We start from the raw sequence: 15,486 nt of genomic DNA on the forward strand, positions 1-15,486 counted from the left end.
TATCATCATGAAAACACAGGAGAAAATCTCAAGGCTACTTTTGTTCTAAACTGAGCCAATTCCAGGTGTGATCTGCGTGATGTTACTTTTAGTGAAGCTAAGCATTTCCATTTCATAGCTGTTGTGTATTGTACCTGTCAAATGCTCATTAATTATAATAAATATTTATAAACTTCAAACTGTTCTTCACAGCAACAAAACACATTTAGACAATTTTACAAAGTATTTTTATGAAACCAAAATGTATTTTTAGTTTTCCAAAAGCCTTTGTGTGTAAATGTATCGCTCAGTTGTGAGACTCAGAGGAAGAAGATGATGATACAGAGGACTGGGGGAGGTCTGGTGAATGACCTCAGACCTCAAGGTTCAGACAATAACAGAAACAACTGTAGTTTCTCTAAATGTGGAAACACGTCTGTGCGGATCAACAAATTAGAGCCTTTGTGGTTTTGGTGTTTTTATTACCACCAGTTTATGAGAAGAACAGAATAGTAAAGGGTAAAGGATCTCTGGAGCAATGTTTCTCAGTGCCTCAATGTCCCATTTTCTTGAAAATGTCCTAAGAACAGAGACAATAAATTGATATCGATTGTTTAATTAAATTATTCAAAATTAAGAAAAAAATTGTAAAAATAATAAATGTCTGAAGAACTATTTTAATTGGTGCAGTGAACTAAATGACAGTGAAATAATGGTAAATGCCTAAATATGATGCATTCAAAAATAATATGATCCAAAATTGATGAATTAACAATATTTAGATTTTTAGTTAAAGGGCCACTTAATGTTTTATTGTATTATTATTTCATGTGTCAGGTTTGAAAAATGATGATGTAATGTCTAGATTTAAGAGGATTTTGCTCATTGCAAAACATCATTGCATTATTGTACAAAAGCATATAAAATATTATTAGTTTTTGAGAATAAAATTTATACTTGAATGTATTTTAGGGTATATTTCTGTTGACAGTTGCAATTTACAGCAACCTCGAGGGGCTCGCTGCTTTCTCAACACTGCCCTCTAGTGTAGTAAACAGTACAGAGGCATACAAAAATGTCACTGTTAGAACAAAACTGTGTATTTCCCCCAACATAAGAGAAGGCAGCTTTATAAGAGACACGCGTTATTTTAATGTAAGTCAATGGAACAAGGCTTTATTCCCTCAAATGGATCATTTTCATTGGTCCATGCAACAGTATGTTTTTTGACAAGGTATTGAATCATTTCCATGCATAACAATATGTATTGTTTTCATTGCTCTTCCGTCTCCTTTTTCTTCTGTAGAATATGCAGAGTTTCTTCACTGTAAGGGGAAGAAGTTCACAGATTTTGATGAGGTGCGGCAGGAGATCGAGGCAGAGACGGATCGTGTCACTGGCCAGAATAAAGGCATCTCTCCCGTGCCCATTAACCTGAGGGTTTACTCTCCTAATGGTGAGGTATTTTTACTGCTCTAATGTTGTATAGCTATTGTCTTTCTACTCTTTTCATATACTATTCCTGCTTTTACCTATGGAAGCCTGTTTCTGCCACATAAAATAATACAAAAAAGCCCCAGTTGTTATTTTTCATTAATATGCAAATTGCTATCTCAATATTTTGAGATACTAAGTCAATATATTGTGATACTATCTCATTATTTTGAGATATATATTGAGATTGTATACTATCTCAATATATTGACTTAGTATCTCAAAATAATGAGATACTATCTCAATATATTGACTTAGTATCTCAATATAACGAGATAGTATCTCAATATATTGACTTAGTATCTCTACATAATGAGATAGTATCTCAATATATTGACTTAGTATCTCAAAATAATGAGATACTATCTCAATATATTGACTTAGTATCTCAATATAACGAGATAGTATCTCAATATATTGACTTAGTATCTCTACATAATGAGATAGTATCTCTAAATAATGAGATAGTATCTCAATACATTGATTTAGTATCTCAAAATAATGAGATAGTATCTCAATATATTGACTTAGTATCTCAAAATAATGAGATACTATCTCAATATATTGACTTAGTATCTCAATATAACGAGATAGTATCTCAATATATTGACTTAGTATCTCTACATAATGAGATAGTATCTCAAAATAATGAGATAGTATCTCAATGTATTGACTTAGTATCTCTAAATAATGAGATAGTATCTCAATATATTGACTTAGTATCTCTAAATAATGAGAGAGTATCTCAATATATTGCTTTAGTATCTCAATATATTGATTTAGTATCTCAAAATAATGAGATAGTATCACAATATATTGACTTAGTATCTCAAAATAATGAGATAGTATCACAATAAATTGACTTAGTATCTCAAAATAATTGGTTAGTATTTCAATATATTGACTTAGTATCTCTAAATAATATTGACTTACTATCTCAAAATAATTAGTTAGTATCTCAATATATTGACTTAGTATCTCAAAATAATTGGTTAGTATCTCAGTATATTGACTTAGTATCTCAAAATAATTGGTTAGTATCTCAGTATATTGACTTAGTATCTCAAAATAATTGGTTAGTATCTCAATATATTGACTTACTATCTCAAAATAATTAGTTAGTATCTCAATATATTGACTTAGTATCTCAAAATAATTGGTTAGTATCTCAGTATATTGACTTAGTATCTCAAAATAATTGGTTAGTATCTCAATATATTGACTTACTATCTCAAAATAATTGGTTAGTATCTCAATATATTGACTTACTATTTCAAAATAATTAGTTAGTATCTCAATATATTGACTTAGTATCTCAAAATAATGAGATAGTATCTTGAAATATTGAGATAGCAACTTGCATATTAAGGAAAAATAATAAATTCGGTGCCTTTTTTAAATTATTTTATGTGGCGGAAACAGGCTTCCATATATATCCATACATTTATGTGGTTTATTATTTTGTAAAATAGATAGGTGTATAAGTCTTTTATACAGAACTAGATTGCAGCCTCTCCTTATCTCTTTGAATGTCTTTGTTACTGATTCTTTAGAACTTATACATGTTAATGATTTTTATACCAGTGCTATACTAGAAGACAGGATTATTAGTATGCCATATTTGTCAATATAAACTTTTAGGTCAGAATGCACTGTTAGGGCTGATATATGTATCTAGCCACTGTTCTGAAACACCCCTTTTAACTTCGGTGTGGATGGTCAGGGCTAAGCTACTGTATGCTAACTATGGTGAAATATATGTGGCAACATGATGCAGTTTCTGTGTTTACTTGACCTCTCTCTCTCTCTCTTCGTCTCTCCTCAGTACTGAATCTGACCCTCGTGGACTTGCCAGGGATGACCAAAGTGCCGGTGGGTGACCAGCCAGCTGACATCGAGCACCAAATCAAGGAAATGCTGATGCAGTTTGTAACTAAGGAGAACTGCCTGCTGCTCGCTGTGTCTCCGGCCAACTCTGACCTCGCCAACTCGGATGCTCTGAAAGTGGCCAAAGAAGTGGATCCCCAAGGTGTGAGCCACGTGTGGAGGGTATATCACATCTCAATGGGCAATAGCAATGGGCATAGTGACCTCAATTGTGTATCTGTGTGTTTGAACAGGTCTGCGCACCATTGGCGTGATCACTAAACTGGATCTGATGGATGAAGGGACAGATGCTCGAGATATTCTAGAGAACAAGTTGCTGCCGCTCCGCAGAGGTGAGAGGAGTGTGAAAGCGTGGTGTTTTAAACTCAATAACTGTGGTCAGAATCTGACCAGCGATGAAGAGCCAGGGAAGGGGTCGTTGACAGGTTGGCTACAGTCTGTAATAATTCTCCTAGGATTGTAAAATTCATGCTCCAAGCAGAATGAGTGAGTGTGTGGTGCCCTCTGATGGACTCTGTTCCTGCCTTGCGCCTTTTGATTTTGGGAAGAAATCAAGAAATATATGTATAAACGTATGGCTGTTCTCGGTGGCGCCCTCTAGTGGACATGATGTGTAAAGGTTTTGAGACTACATCACCACAACAGAGAGAGAGAAAGAGAGAGAGAGAGAGAGAGAGAACCCAAGGGTTAGAGAAGGGGAAAAAAAACAATGTCTTGATTTCGACGACACATCTGGAAAAAAACTCTCTTCGTTTCTTTGCTTAGCAATAAAACAAATTTATGGGAAACCCTTGAATGCGTTATGCTGACGTTCCTTTTTTCCACTGAGTCCTGGGCAGAGCTGGGATCTGCTCGGAAGTTTTTTCCATCATACACTTACTTTACCATCCCTCGCTCATGTAACATGTGAAACCGCAAGAATATTTTGTAATCCTGCCGGCTTTAGGCGCTGTTGGCCAGGCATAAACACTATGAGAGAAGTAGAAGCAGACGAGGAAATGTTGGGTACACGCATTGTCCACTTCACTGGACACATATACTTTACGGGAAACAAATACACTGTGTTTATATTGTCCGTCAACTTCATAAGAACCCCCTGCCTTGTCCTACCACTGACTGGCCACTTTATTAAAACATCTGTACTTGTATTTATTTACTGTCCAGAAATAGTATCTTTACAGGAGAAAGAAAAAACATTTATACCTTTCAGTGGAGTTCAATGAATTAAAAAGTAATTTTGGAGCATTTCTATTAGTCCATTCATCATGAAATTTTCATGAAAGGACACCTGCTGTGTTCAAATTCATTCATTCATTATCTGTAACCTTATCCAGTTCAGGGTCGCGGTGGGTCCAGAGCCTACCCGGAAGCCCTGGGTGCAAGGCAGGAACACATCCTGGAGGGGACGCCAGTCCTTCACAGGGTGACACACACTCACACATTCACTCACACACTCACACCTACGGACAATTTTCAGTTGCCATTCCACCTACCAACGTGTGTTTTTGGACTGTGGGAGGAAACCGGAGCACCCGGAGGAAACCCACGCAGACACAGGGAGAACACACCACACTCCTCACAGACAGTCACCCGGAGGAAACCCACGCAGACACAGGGAGAAAACACCACACTCCTCACAGACAGTAACCTGGAGGAAACCCACGCAGACACCGGGGGAACACACCACACTCCTCACAGACAGTCACCCGGAGGAAATCCACGCAGACACAGAGAGAACACACCACACTCCTCACAGACAGTCACCCGGAGCTCGAATTGAACCCACAACCTCCACGTCCCTGGAGCTGTATGACTTTATTAGAAACACCAACTTCTGTTTCCACATGCCATTCTGGTGCACATCCAAGGGATTTATTATAGAGTGCAGTGGACATTTGTCGTAAGGATCTGTGTAAGAAATCTTCTTTGTTGTTCATCCAGGTTACATCGGTGTGGTGAATCGCAGTCAGAAAGACATTGATGGGAAGAAGGACATTAATGCAGCCATGGCTGCAGAGAGGAAGTTTTTCCTCTCCCATCCAGCTTACAGACACCTTGCAGATCGCATGGGAACTCCGTACCTGCAGAAAGCGCTCAACCAGGTGAGAGTAACCTGTCCTGGGGAAGGATATATGAGCTAGCAAATTTGAGCAGTATGAAAATGAAAGACATGAAAGCAACATTGAAGGTAGGGTCTAGTTCTAAATTTGTGGATCCTGTTCCCTGCAGACTTTAGTGTTTTGTCCACTCTAAACGTCTGTGCCTAGCTTTAATATGGTGTAAGCTTCCCAATAAGTCCAATGCGGAATGCAGAACAACTGTTATAACAGCCATTATACTGACCTCTAGTAGATTGGATGAAATTATGGCCACTCTTTGGACTCATAAATTGGTACAGTCAGGGACAACTCTTGTGAGTTGCACTTCATAGATATGATGTAAACATTTCATGCATTAATAAATATTTTTGGGTTATTGCTCCTTTAATGGCGGCATGGTGGTGCAGCAGGTAGTCGCAGTCACACAGCTCCAGGGACCTGGAGGTTTGGGTTCGAGTCCTGCTCCAGGTGACTGTCTGTGAGGAGTGTGGGGTTTACTCCCTGTGTCTGCATGGGTTTCCTCCAGGTGACTGTCTGTGAGGAGTGTGGTGTGTTCTCCCTGTGTCTGCGTGGGTTTCCTCCAGGTGACTGTCTGTGAGGAGTGTGGTGTGTACTCCCTGTGTCCGCGTGGGTTTCCTCCGGGTGAGTGTCTGTGAGGAGTGTGGTGTGTTCTCCCTGTGTCCGCGTGGGTTTCCTCAGAGTGCTTCGGTTTCCTCCCACTGTCCAAAAACACGTTGGTAGGTGGATTGGCAACTCAAAAGTGTCCGTAGTTGTGAGTGTGTGAGTGAATGTGTGAGTGTGTGTGTTGCCCTGTGAAGGACTGGCGCCCCCTCCAGAGTGTATTCCCGCCTTGCGCCCAATGATTCCAGGTAGTCTCTGGACCCACCATGACCCTGAACTGGATAAGCGGTTACAGACAATGAATGAATGAATGAATGAATGAATGAATGAATGAATGAATGAATGCTCCTTTAATCCCTGCATTTCTGCAGTCAGTGTCTTGTGTAACGTTTGGTGCTCTGCCACAAGCAAGATGAGCTGCCATCTTGATCCACATTTGCTTGGATTGCAGCCATTACAACGGATCAGCCTGATTTTTAATGCATTTGTACAGCACAGAAAACTGCGCTGACCTTATTAAAAAAATCCACAAAGTCCATCAGCTTTGGACTTGATGTGAAAGATAGCATTATTATAGGGCTGTGTTTTTTACATAATCATTTTTTTCATTCATTAACATTGTACTTTGTGTAAAAAGGGCTTATTTTTAAGCAGTTTCTTAAGCTAGTCATAAATAAGCAGATCATTTTCCCACCAGGACTGGGATTAGGCATACTTTTAGACTGTATCTCATGGCGGCACGGCGGCACTGAAGGCAGTGTCGCAGTCACACAGCTCAAGGGCTCTGGGTTTGTGGGTTCAAACCTCACCTCGGGTCACTGTGAGGAGTTTGGTGTGTTCTCCCTGTGTTGAGCTGGTTTCCTGTTAGATAGGCTGGCTGGGAGAAAGTATCCACAACTGTGAGTGTGTGAGTGACTGTGGGAGTGTGTGATACACTATAATGGGTGGTGCACCCAATGGTTCCAGGTAGGCTGTGGAATAAAGAGACTTCAGAAAATAAATGAATGAAAGAATAAATTAATCTCATACATATCTGCCCCTTATATTGGAAACCTCCTGCCCTAGGTTCTGTTTATATTTTTCTTTTATGTATATCTCTGTCCCTCACATCTTTTCCCACAGCAACTGACCAATCACATCCGGGACACTCTGCCTGGGCTGCGCAGTAAACTCCAGAGCCAACTGCTGTCCATTGAAAAAGAAGTGGAAGAGTACAAAAACTTTCGCCCGGATGACCCGTCTCGCAAGACCAAGGCCCTACTCCAGTCAGTGACACACCACCACACACACAGTACACACTGACTGCACACGGTTTTAGAAATACTTCTGAATACACTCACTGATGACGTTTGGGGACCAACAACCTTGTGTTGTGGGGACTTGTCTCATTTGTGGAGACCACCAGCTCATCCCCACAATTGAAAACATTTTAACATTAAGGTTAGGGTTAGGGATATACTAGCAGTACTTTTGGAAAAATTAATGGTATATCTCCAAAACAAAAATAAAGAATAAGTTTAAGTAATATCCCCAGAAATCACAGATAACGATTTTATTTATTTGTTTGTGTGTGTGTGTGTGTGTGTGTGTGTGTGTGTGTGTGTGTGTGTGTGTGTGTGTGTGTGTGTGTGTGAGTGAGTGAGTGAGTGAGTGAGTGAGTGAGTGAGTGAGTGTGTGAGTGTGTGAGTATGTGAGTGTGTGAGTATGTGAGTGAGTGAGTGAGTATGAAGCACAGTGATGATGCTGAGTGAGGCTAAGAGTGGTAAAAAAATGAATAAATAAATGAAATAATACAATAATAATAATATTTGGACAAGACTGGCTCTGTGGTCAAAAACTGACCATTGATGAGGGGCTAGTGGATGACTAACACAAACTGCAGCCATAGATGAGTCTAACTCAGAAGGAGGAGATAGAAGATGGTTTCTATGAACACACATTCTAGTACACACTCACACACACACACACACACACACACACATACCAGCTCTTGTGTTGTATACACTGAAAATATGACTCACAGTACACAAATACACACATGCCAGGCCTCAGTCTTTTATCGCTGATGTTTTGCACGTGTCCAGGATGGTGCAGCAATTCTCGGTGGACTTTGAGAAGCGCATCGAAGGCTCCGGAGACCAGATCGACACTTATGAGCTCTCAGGAGGTGCCAGGATTAACCGCATCTTCCATGAGCGCTTTCCTTTTGAGCTGGTCAAGGTGTGTAAAGTTGCCATATGCACATTCACAAGCAAAAATATATATACAGATTTAATCACCACCATTAAAGACCAACCCCACAAATTCATCCTGTCAAACAAACAAGGACACAAAGGGTTACTGATGTTAATTATAATAGCACCCCCCTTTTTGAGAACTGGGACTGAGTATGGGAGAAATAGCACACCTTGTGGGGCAGTTTTAAACTGTGAGTGAGTATGTGAAAAGAGGGAAAGAGTGAGGTACAGACCAGTTCTGAAGCATCTTACCTACTGTCTCTGAGGCGTGTGGTGTGTTCTCTCTGTGTTTGCGTGGGTGCAAACCTCTAGGTGCTCAGTTTTCCTCCCACAGTCGAAATACATGCTGGTAAGTGTAAAGTGTCCAAAGATGTGATTGCGCGAGTGTGTGTGTGTGTGTGTGTGTGTGTGAAAGAGAGTGACTGAGTGATTGTGTGATGCTGTGTGATGGACTACCGCCCAATGACTCCAGGTTAATTACAGAGAATTAACAAAAATTATTTTAAAAAAAAGTAACATTTTTAGAAATATTTAAAACTACGTTTATAATGAAGAGAACATAAACAACAACAACAACAACAAAAATACACTAATAAATATGCACATATATAGATGTTTGAAGCTCAGTTCTTGCACTTGATTTTAGATATTGCTACTCTGTAAATTACAAGACATATATATATATAGGTTTAACTGAAGTGTAACATTTAGTTTATAGATGAAAAGTTCTTCCTTTTTCAGTGCAGACTATTGTTATAATTGTAGTAACAGTGTAGTCTCTCTAACCACAGAATGTGTGTGGGTATCGAAAAACCACACAGAGTTCAAAGCTGTTTTAGAGCTGCTAGGCCTCAGCTTTGCTATGATTGCTAGGCTCCAGTTTGTGTGTGTGTGTGTGTGTGTGTGTGTGGAGAAGCCTCTCTGCTATCACTTAGCAGCTTCAGAGTGAGTCACGGCCTAAACTCGCGCCTCCCTCGGGCCCTGACTGCAGGCTTTATGAGTAAAACACTCGCCTTCCCGCTTTCTGAGAAAAGAAACATTACACACACACACACACACACACACACACACACACACACACACACACACAATAAAACACTGTCTGGGGCGGCCCAACAGGAAGTACTGCTCCAGAGTGAGATGAAGCCAGCTGCTTGGAGTCATTCTCTCACTCAGCTACATCCAGTTATTAGCAACAAGATCCACCCCATCGTATTTCAGCTTAGATCTGTACGTTTTCCCATAGGAAAGAAAAAAGAAAGGTCTCCTTCATATCTCTGTAGTTTCTCCTTATTATCTTCTTATTTTCTTTTTAAGTTCTGTGTACTTTCACCTTAATATCTCTATAGTTTCTTCTCAATATCTTTGTAAATTCTTTTTAATATCTTTGTAGATATCTCTACAGTCTCCCCTCAATAGTCTCCGGAGCTCCTTCTGGACAAACTGAGATCAAATGGAAATGCACTTTTGACATTCACTCAAATTTTGTAAGGGCTCAGATATTTTTCCTGAGAAAAGGAAGCCCTATCTTCATCTAATGACTGGAATCTCTATATAAACTCCATCATTTCTCGCCCCACACTCAGAGCAATCTAAGATCCTTTTCTGTTTTGATTACGTAAACATCTTTATCACCTTTACCTTCAAAGGCCTGTATCCTAAACATTTCAGGTGAATCATGATTAAGTCTCCTGAGCCATCAACAAGCAACACTTGAGCAATACAGATTTCCAGTGTGTTTATATTAGCATGTTTTAGCTCAGCGTGCTTGGCTAATTTAAACAGTCAGATAATCCAGAAGCTAGTTGCTGTAGCAGAGATGAGTCAGACGTTCATTCGTGATCAGAGTGAAATGGACGGTAATAAGACGGTCCATCTGTCCTCCCTCTGAATCACTGAGGATTTCTAGAAGGGGAAATGAGTGTTTGCTTTACCACAAAATGCAGTGTAGCCACCTTCTGGGGAACATCCATGAGTCTTGACTAAGTGGGTCTTGGTGTTAAACGAGCGGATAATCAAGAGTTAAAACAACTGCAATTAACAAAAGCTTTTAACAGCCACCTTTTTTCTCCACAAACTTCTGCATAATTCAAGAGCTAAGATTTCCTACTATGAGAAGTTGACATATTGTGACTTTAATTTCATAACAGTGGATGTGATAGGAATCAAGTGTCTACATTTACTCTACTACATAAAAATAGACCTTTTATCTATTGCTTACAACCAGAAATTCTGCACATTTTAATGCACATCAAATGCACACAAAATATTCAGGGAAAAAGGAGGATACAAATTGTGGCTTGTCAAAATGTTAGATACTTTTAATAATTTGAGTGTTTAAACTTCTGCTAAATTTATATTCACATTCATAGTATAACAGTCACACATAAGGCCTTTGATGCAAGTCACTGAATAGAAAAACATATGTTAAATATGAGTGAGTGAGTGTGTGAGTGAGTAACCATGAGGTGTCTGATCTTAGATTGACACCTCCCTCTCTCTCTCTCTCTCTCTCTCTCTCTCTCTCTCTCTCTCTCTCTCTCTCTAGATGGAGTTTGATGAAAAGGAGCTACGCAAGGAGATCAGCTATGCCATCAAGAACATTCATGGCATCAGGCACGTCTGTCTGTCTGTGTTTCCATCCATTTGTCTGTCCAGTGTCCAGAACAATCTCACTTTAATTACTATTAAACACAAAATCACAGTGGCTCCTTGAACCTTGCCAATTTACACTGATTTACTTACGGAGGCGTGGCACTTGATTAGATTTATTGTTTATTGATAAAGTCACTGTACACAACCTGGGGTTAACTGTGTAGGTTTCTGATTGTAAGCTGTGTCTTGTACATGATATTATTAATGATGTCCACTAGGGCATGAGTGATATTTCAGGTGGTTGCTGATAATCACATTTATGCATTTTATCAACACCATTTTTGGGACAATAACAGTGTGAGAGTTCTCTGTCCTTATTTATGGTTAAACTTTAAGCTCTCACCAGGTTCAGGTTCAAGCCTTTATTTTAATAAACACATAGTTTGTAGGGTTTATTAAAATCTTCAATTCTTTTATAATTCCTCTTTATTTTAATCGAGTGCGTGGGCTAATCCTTCTTTTCAATTAACACTCTTTTTTTCTGCCCAACCTCTTCCTCTCCTTCCTCATTTTTTTTCTCTATCCCCGCCCCTTTTTTGTTCTTTCTTTCGGGCGTGTCTGTCTCCTCTCTGATGGGCAGAACTGGCCTCTTCACGCCGGACATGGCCTTTGAGACCATTGTGAAAAGGCAGATCTCGAAGATTAAAGAGCCGTGCCAGAAATGTGTGGACATGGTCATTTCTGAGCTAGTCAATACCGTTAGGCAGTGTACCAAGAAGGTAAAAGCCCTGGTGGAGGGTGATGATGTGCCCCAGATAATCCCTTCAAAAAACTGCCCACAAGCACGTTTGCCCTCCCTGACCAACCCCTGGAATTCTCAGGGGCTTGTGGGAATGGGTGGTCAGTGTGAGTGGGTTCCTGTGCGTGCTAGCAGCTTCAGACAGTGAAGGAAATGGAAAGAATGGCCACAGCATGGCCTCGATCAGCTTGCTGTGCTGAACAGAAACGTCTGGACATCAGCGTCTCACTGCTAGGTGAAGCTGATCAAGGACTGTTTCAGTCTAATAGACTCAAACAGATCTTTGAATGCTTTAGCATAGTTTTCTTGAAGCAGTTTCTTCAAATACAGGATTGTCTACTCTACATTTAGCTTCTTTTAGCACCTAGCATTAAGACGTACATGTCTGGACTCCATCTTGAAAGACTGCAGCAGTGCAACAAACGTCTGTCAGTGGAAATATGCTCCCATTCTATGTTTAAGTTTTAACCTATAGGTCTCTTTAGCCTTTTTGAGAAAAGGTAGATCTCAACTAACCTGTTAATATCAGAAGATCTATCCCTGGTTATGCTATTCCAAATGTAGGAGTGCAAGTGTGGGTAGGATGGCATTCCCTCTTCCCCATCACTCCGAGCAATGCTAACCAATGTTAGCACCTGTTACCTGATGTAAAACAATTGGCCGTTATTGTTCTCCTCCAAGAGTGTTGATGTCTATTAACTCTCTACACTTGGCAGCATTGTGTGATAAACAAAGAAGTGTTCCACCATAAATCTTCTCAGGAAAATAATAACCTGCGATTTGGCTTGGATCGGGTTGGGGTTGTTAGCTATAAGGTGGGGGGTCAAACCGAGTGGAATGTAAGGAGTTTGCTGACTGGCCTCTGAGTGTAAAGCTGCAGTCTCCTGGCTTTGAGCTGTTGGCCGATGAACAGAGCAGGCTGAGGTCTCTCTCTCTCTCTCTCTCTCTCGCTCTCCCTCTCTTTCTCCCTCTGTATATATCTCTGTGCTGGAGAGATCTTAGCCCTCTGCTGAATGGCTTAGAAAAGAAACTAGAAGTTCTGACTTGCCTTTTCTTTTCCTCTGTGTTGTCTTATTTGTCCCTTCATTCCTCCTTCTCTCTGGTGCCTTTGTTCCTTTCTGTGTGCACCTCTGGAAAGTTTCTCTCTTCTCTCTCTCTCTTACTTGATTTCCACCATACCCCTCTCTCTCTCTCTCTCTCTCTCTCTCTCTCTCTCTCTCTCTCTCTCTCTGTGCCCCCCGTCTTCCTCTGCAGGACGGGCCTGTTTACCCCTGACCTGGCCTTTGAGGCTATAGTGAAAAAGCAGATCCAAAAGCTGAAGTCCCCCTCGCTGAAGTGTATAGATATGGTAGTGAGTGAACTGACCTCCACCATTCGAAAATGTAGCGAAAAGGTAAAGAATAAAGAAGACACGTCCGTCTGCGCCATACCTAGGTGTATGGATAGACCGATGGGTGGACTTAGCACTACAAAAAATTTGATTAATTATTATAAACATGTATTTATAAACAAATATTCATTAGATAATTAACAACTTTATAAGTAATGGGTTAGGTCTCACTGCTTTCAAGAATTGCTAAAGCAACAGCAGACGCCAAATGTCTTAAATATAAGAATGTACAATATTTGAGAGAAGCTGATTTGCTTATTTGTAAATACAGTTAGTCCTGTACAATGTGAATTAATTCTGTTCTTAGAGCGTATTTGCAAGTTGTCTAAGTTCTCAAGCCCAAGAAAGATATGTAGCCTAGGCATTAGTTGTGCAATTTGGAAAATGTATGTTCCATACTGACCCCCGTAGTTTGGGAGGCACAGAACCCACAGATTATTCACCTAAGGAATAATAAGGTGAAGGAAAACTGTTATGGTGTGTAAACGTTGTGCCACAAGAGCCAGAAGGTGACACATGAAGGACACTTTAGTTTAAAGATTTAGTAAAGGATGCACTGAAAATCTTCATATTGCCATAAGGAGGTATTATTAGGAGTAACATAACTTTGCAAATCCCATAGGTTGTGTTAGTCAGGTAAGCTAAAGCTACTGATACTTGAATAGCACTAAACCTACAGTTTTAAACTTAAAAATTCCTCTTTAGATTGATGTTTTGACAGTCATTTTTCTCTCTAAGGAAGAATTGACGTTTGTCCAGCAACAATCGGTCTATCCTTACTGCTGACACAGTTAATGTTAGTGTCCTCATCCCACTTTATTTGATTTGTATTTTTTTCAAAGAACACTCTTAGAAAGGATGGTTCTACAAGGGCTCTTTATTTAAAGACATGATCCTATATAGAACCCTGAACACATGAATAACTTTTTGCACGATTAAGGGGTTCTTCAGATTGATGGAGGATGTGCTATAAACGTTTCTATATAGAGCCTTTTAAGACGTTTTCAATATGGCACCCAAAAGTGTTCCTCTTTTATTACAATGCCAAGCTTCTTACAATAGAAAAACAGTTTTGGTTGCTGTATAGAACCCTTTTTAAAAGGTGCTATATATGACCATCTATACCACATTCTCTATCAATCTGAAGAACCCCTTCATAATACAAAGAATGATGTAATCGTGCAAAAAGTCCTTCAAGTGTTTGGGGTTCTAAAGGACCCTTGAAGAACCATAATTTTTAAGTGTGTAGTTTATATGTTGCTTGGGTTCTTTTTTTAAACAATGGCAATATTGAAAATCTGTCACAGTTTGTTGCCATTTTGACACATGTTCATTGGCGTAGTCTTTTCCTTTTTTTTCTCGGTTATTTTAACTCTTTTCTCATCTATTTGTTACTTATTTATTTACTAGTTTCTGTATTAACTCCATATCTGTTTAATCCGTTTCTACTGGTTTCCTCTGCATAAATGCCGTTCAGTTCAGAAGGGTTCTCTAACTGAATAACACATACACACACACATACACACACACACACACATACACAACATCTGTCTCTACCTCTCTGCGCTCTACACAGTCATTTATAAAACCCATGCTCGACCTTGTGGAGACCTTGAGCAATTTTCCTCACTGTGGATTTTAACAGAAATGTGTCACATCCCGCAATAAACTTGCAATAAAATTGATATATGCATCAATATATAAAGCTGTCAATTATTCAGTGAATATATATATATATTCCACTTTCACTATAGCTAAAATCTTTTCTTTTGCCTTTCCCCTTTCTTATTCAAACATATGGCAGATGTCCTATGAACTATATCCTGAAAGATGAAAAACTTCTACTTTATGGCCTTTTTTTAACTGGAAATGATATATCTTTTGCAAAGTAATATTCAGTCATGAGAGGATGTGTTTTGTGTGAAAGTCCACGTGAGGCTACTTTGATCGCCTCTATTTCTCTGATGTTCTCTAACGCCCTCTAACATCCTCTGCCCTCTCTCTTCCTCTTGTTCTGGTCTTTACCTCTGGTTTGGTGCATGTGTGATTGTGCCTGTTTTGACTGCAGCCCCAAATCCAGACTCTTCCTTCCTCTTATTTGTTTGTTTTTTACTTTGGTTCTGAGTGTGAAATGACCTCCCTGCACCTGACTGTAAAAGAGTCATCCAATTTGGTTGGAGGTTGTGCTGTTTAGAGTGTGTCTGAGTGCATTAAAGTTTGTGGAAAATATTGCATGGGCCTTGTGTTACAATTAATCATTTATATTGAAATACCTAAAACAAAGGTACCCAAACTTTTGATCTTGGCATGCCCAAATGTACTGACCAATGAAGAGCCAAAATAAATCAAATATTTTGTTTATAAACAATGCCAATAAAGACAGTA

The 15,486-nt window shown here is 39.5% G+C and overlaps 1 protein-coding gene across 3 annotated transcripts in view; it reads left to right on the forward strand.

The window, feature by feature from the left end:
• The window catches only part of dnm1a (dynamin 1a), a 77,008-nt gene that overhangs the window by 17,207 nt on the left and 44,315 nt on the right, over window positions 1-15,486 (forward strand). The window contains exons 3-10 of one of the 3 annotated variants that reach the window (XM_066651573.1): window positions 1,275-1,435; window positions 3,299-3,502; window positions 3,594-3,692; window positions 5,302-5,462; window positions 7,203-7,345; window positions 8,165-8,300; window positions 10,866-10,933; window positions 11,553-11,691. In XM_066651573.1, the coding sequence (XP_066507670.1) occupies window positions 1,275-1,435; window positions 3,299-3,502; window positions 3,594-3,692; window positions 5,302-5,462; window positions 7,203-7,345; window positions 8,165-8,300; window positions 10,866-10,933; window positions 11,553-11,691 (1,111 nt within the window). Of the gene's footprint in view, window positions 1-1,274; window positions 1,436-3,298; window positions 3,503-3,593; window positions 3,693-5,301; window positions 5,463-7,202; window positions 7,346-8,164; window positions 8,301-10,865; window positions 10,934-11,552; window positions 11,692-12,965; window positions 13,105-15,486 lie in introns of all 3 variants that reach the window. The other 2 variants (XM_066651559.1, XM_066651567.1) reach the window with 2 other exon arrangements.

The sequence above is a fragment of the Hoplias malabaricus genome, chromosome 2, assembly GCF_029633855.1.
Source record: "Hoplias malabaricus isolate fHopMal1 chromosome 2, fHopMal1.hap1, whole genome shotgun sequence".
Classification (NCBI taxonomy): Eukaryota; Metazoa; Chordata; class Actinopteri; order Characiformes; family Erythrinidae; genus Hoplias; species Hoplias malabaricus.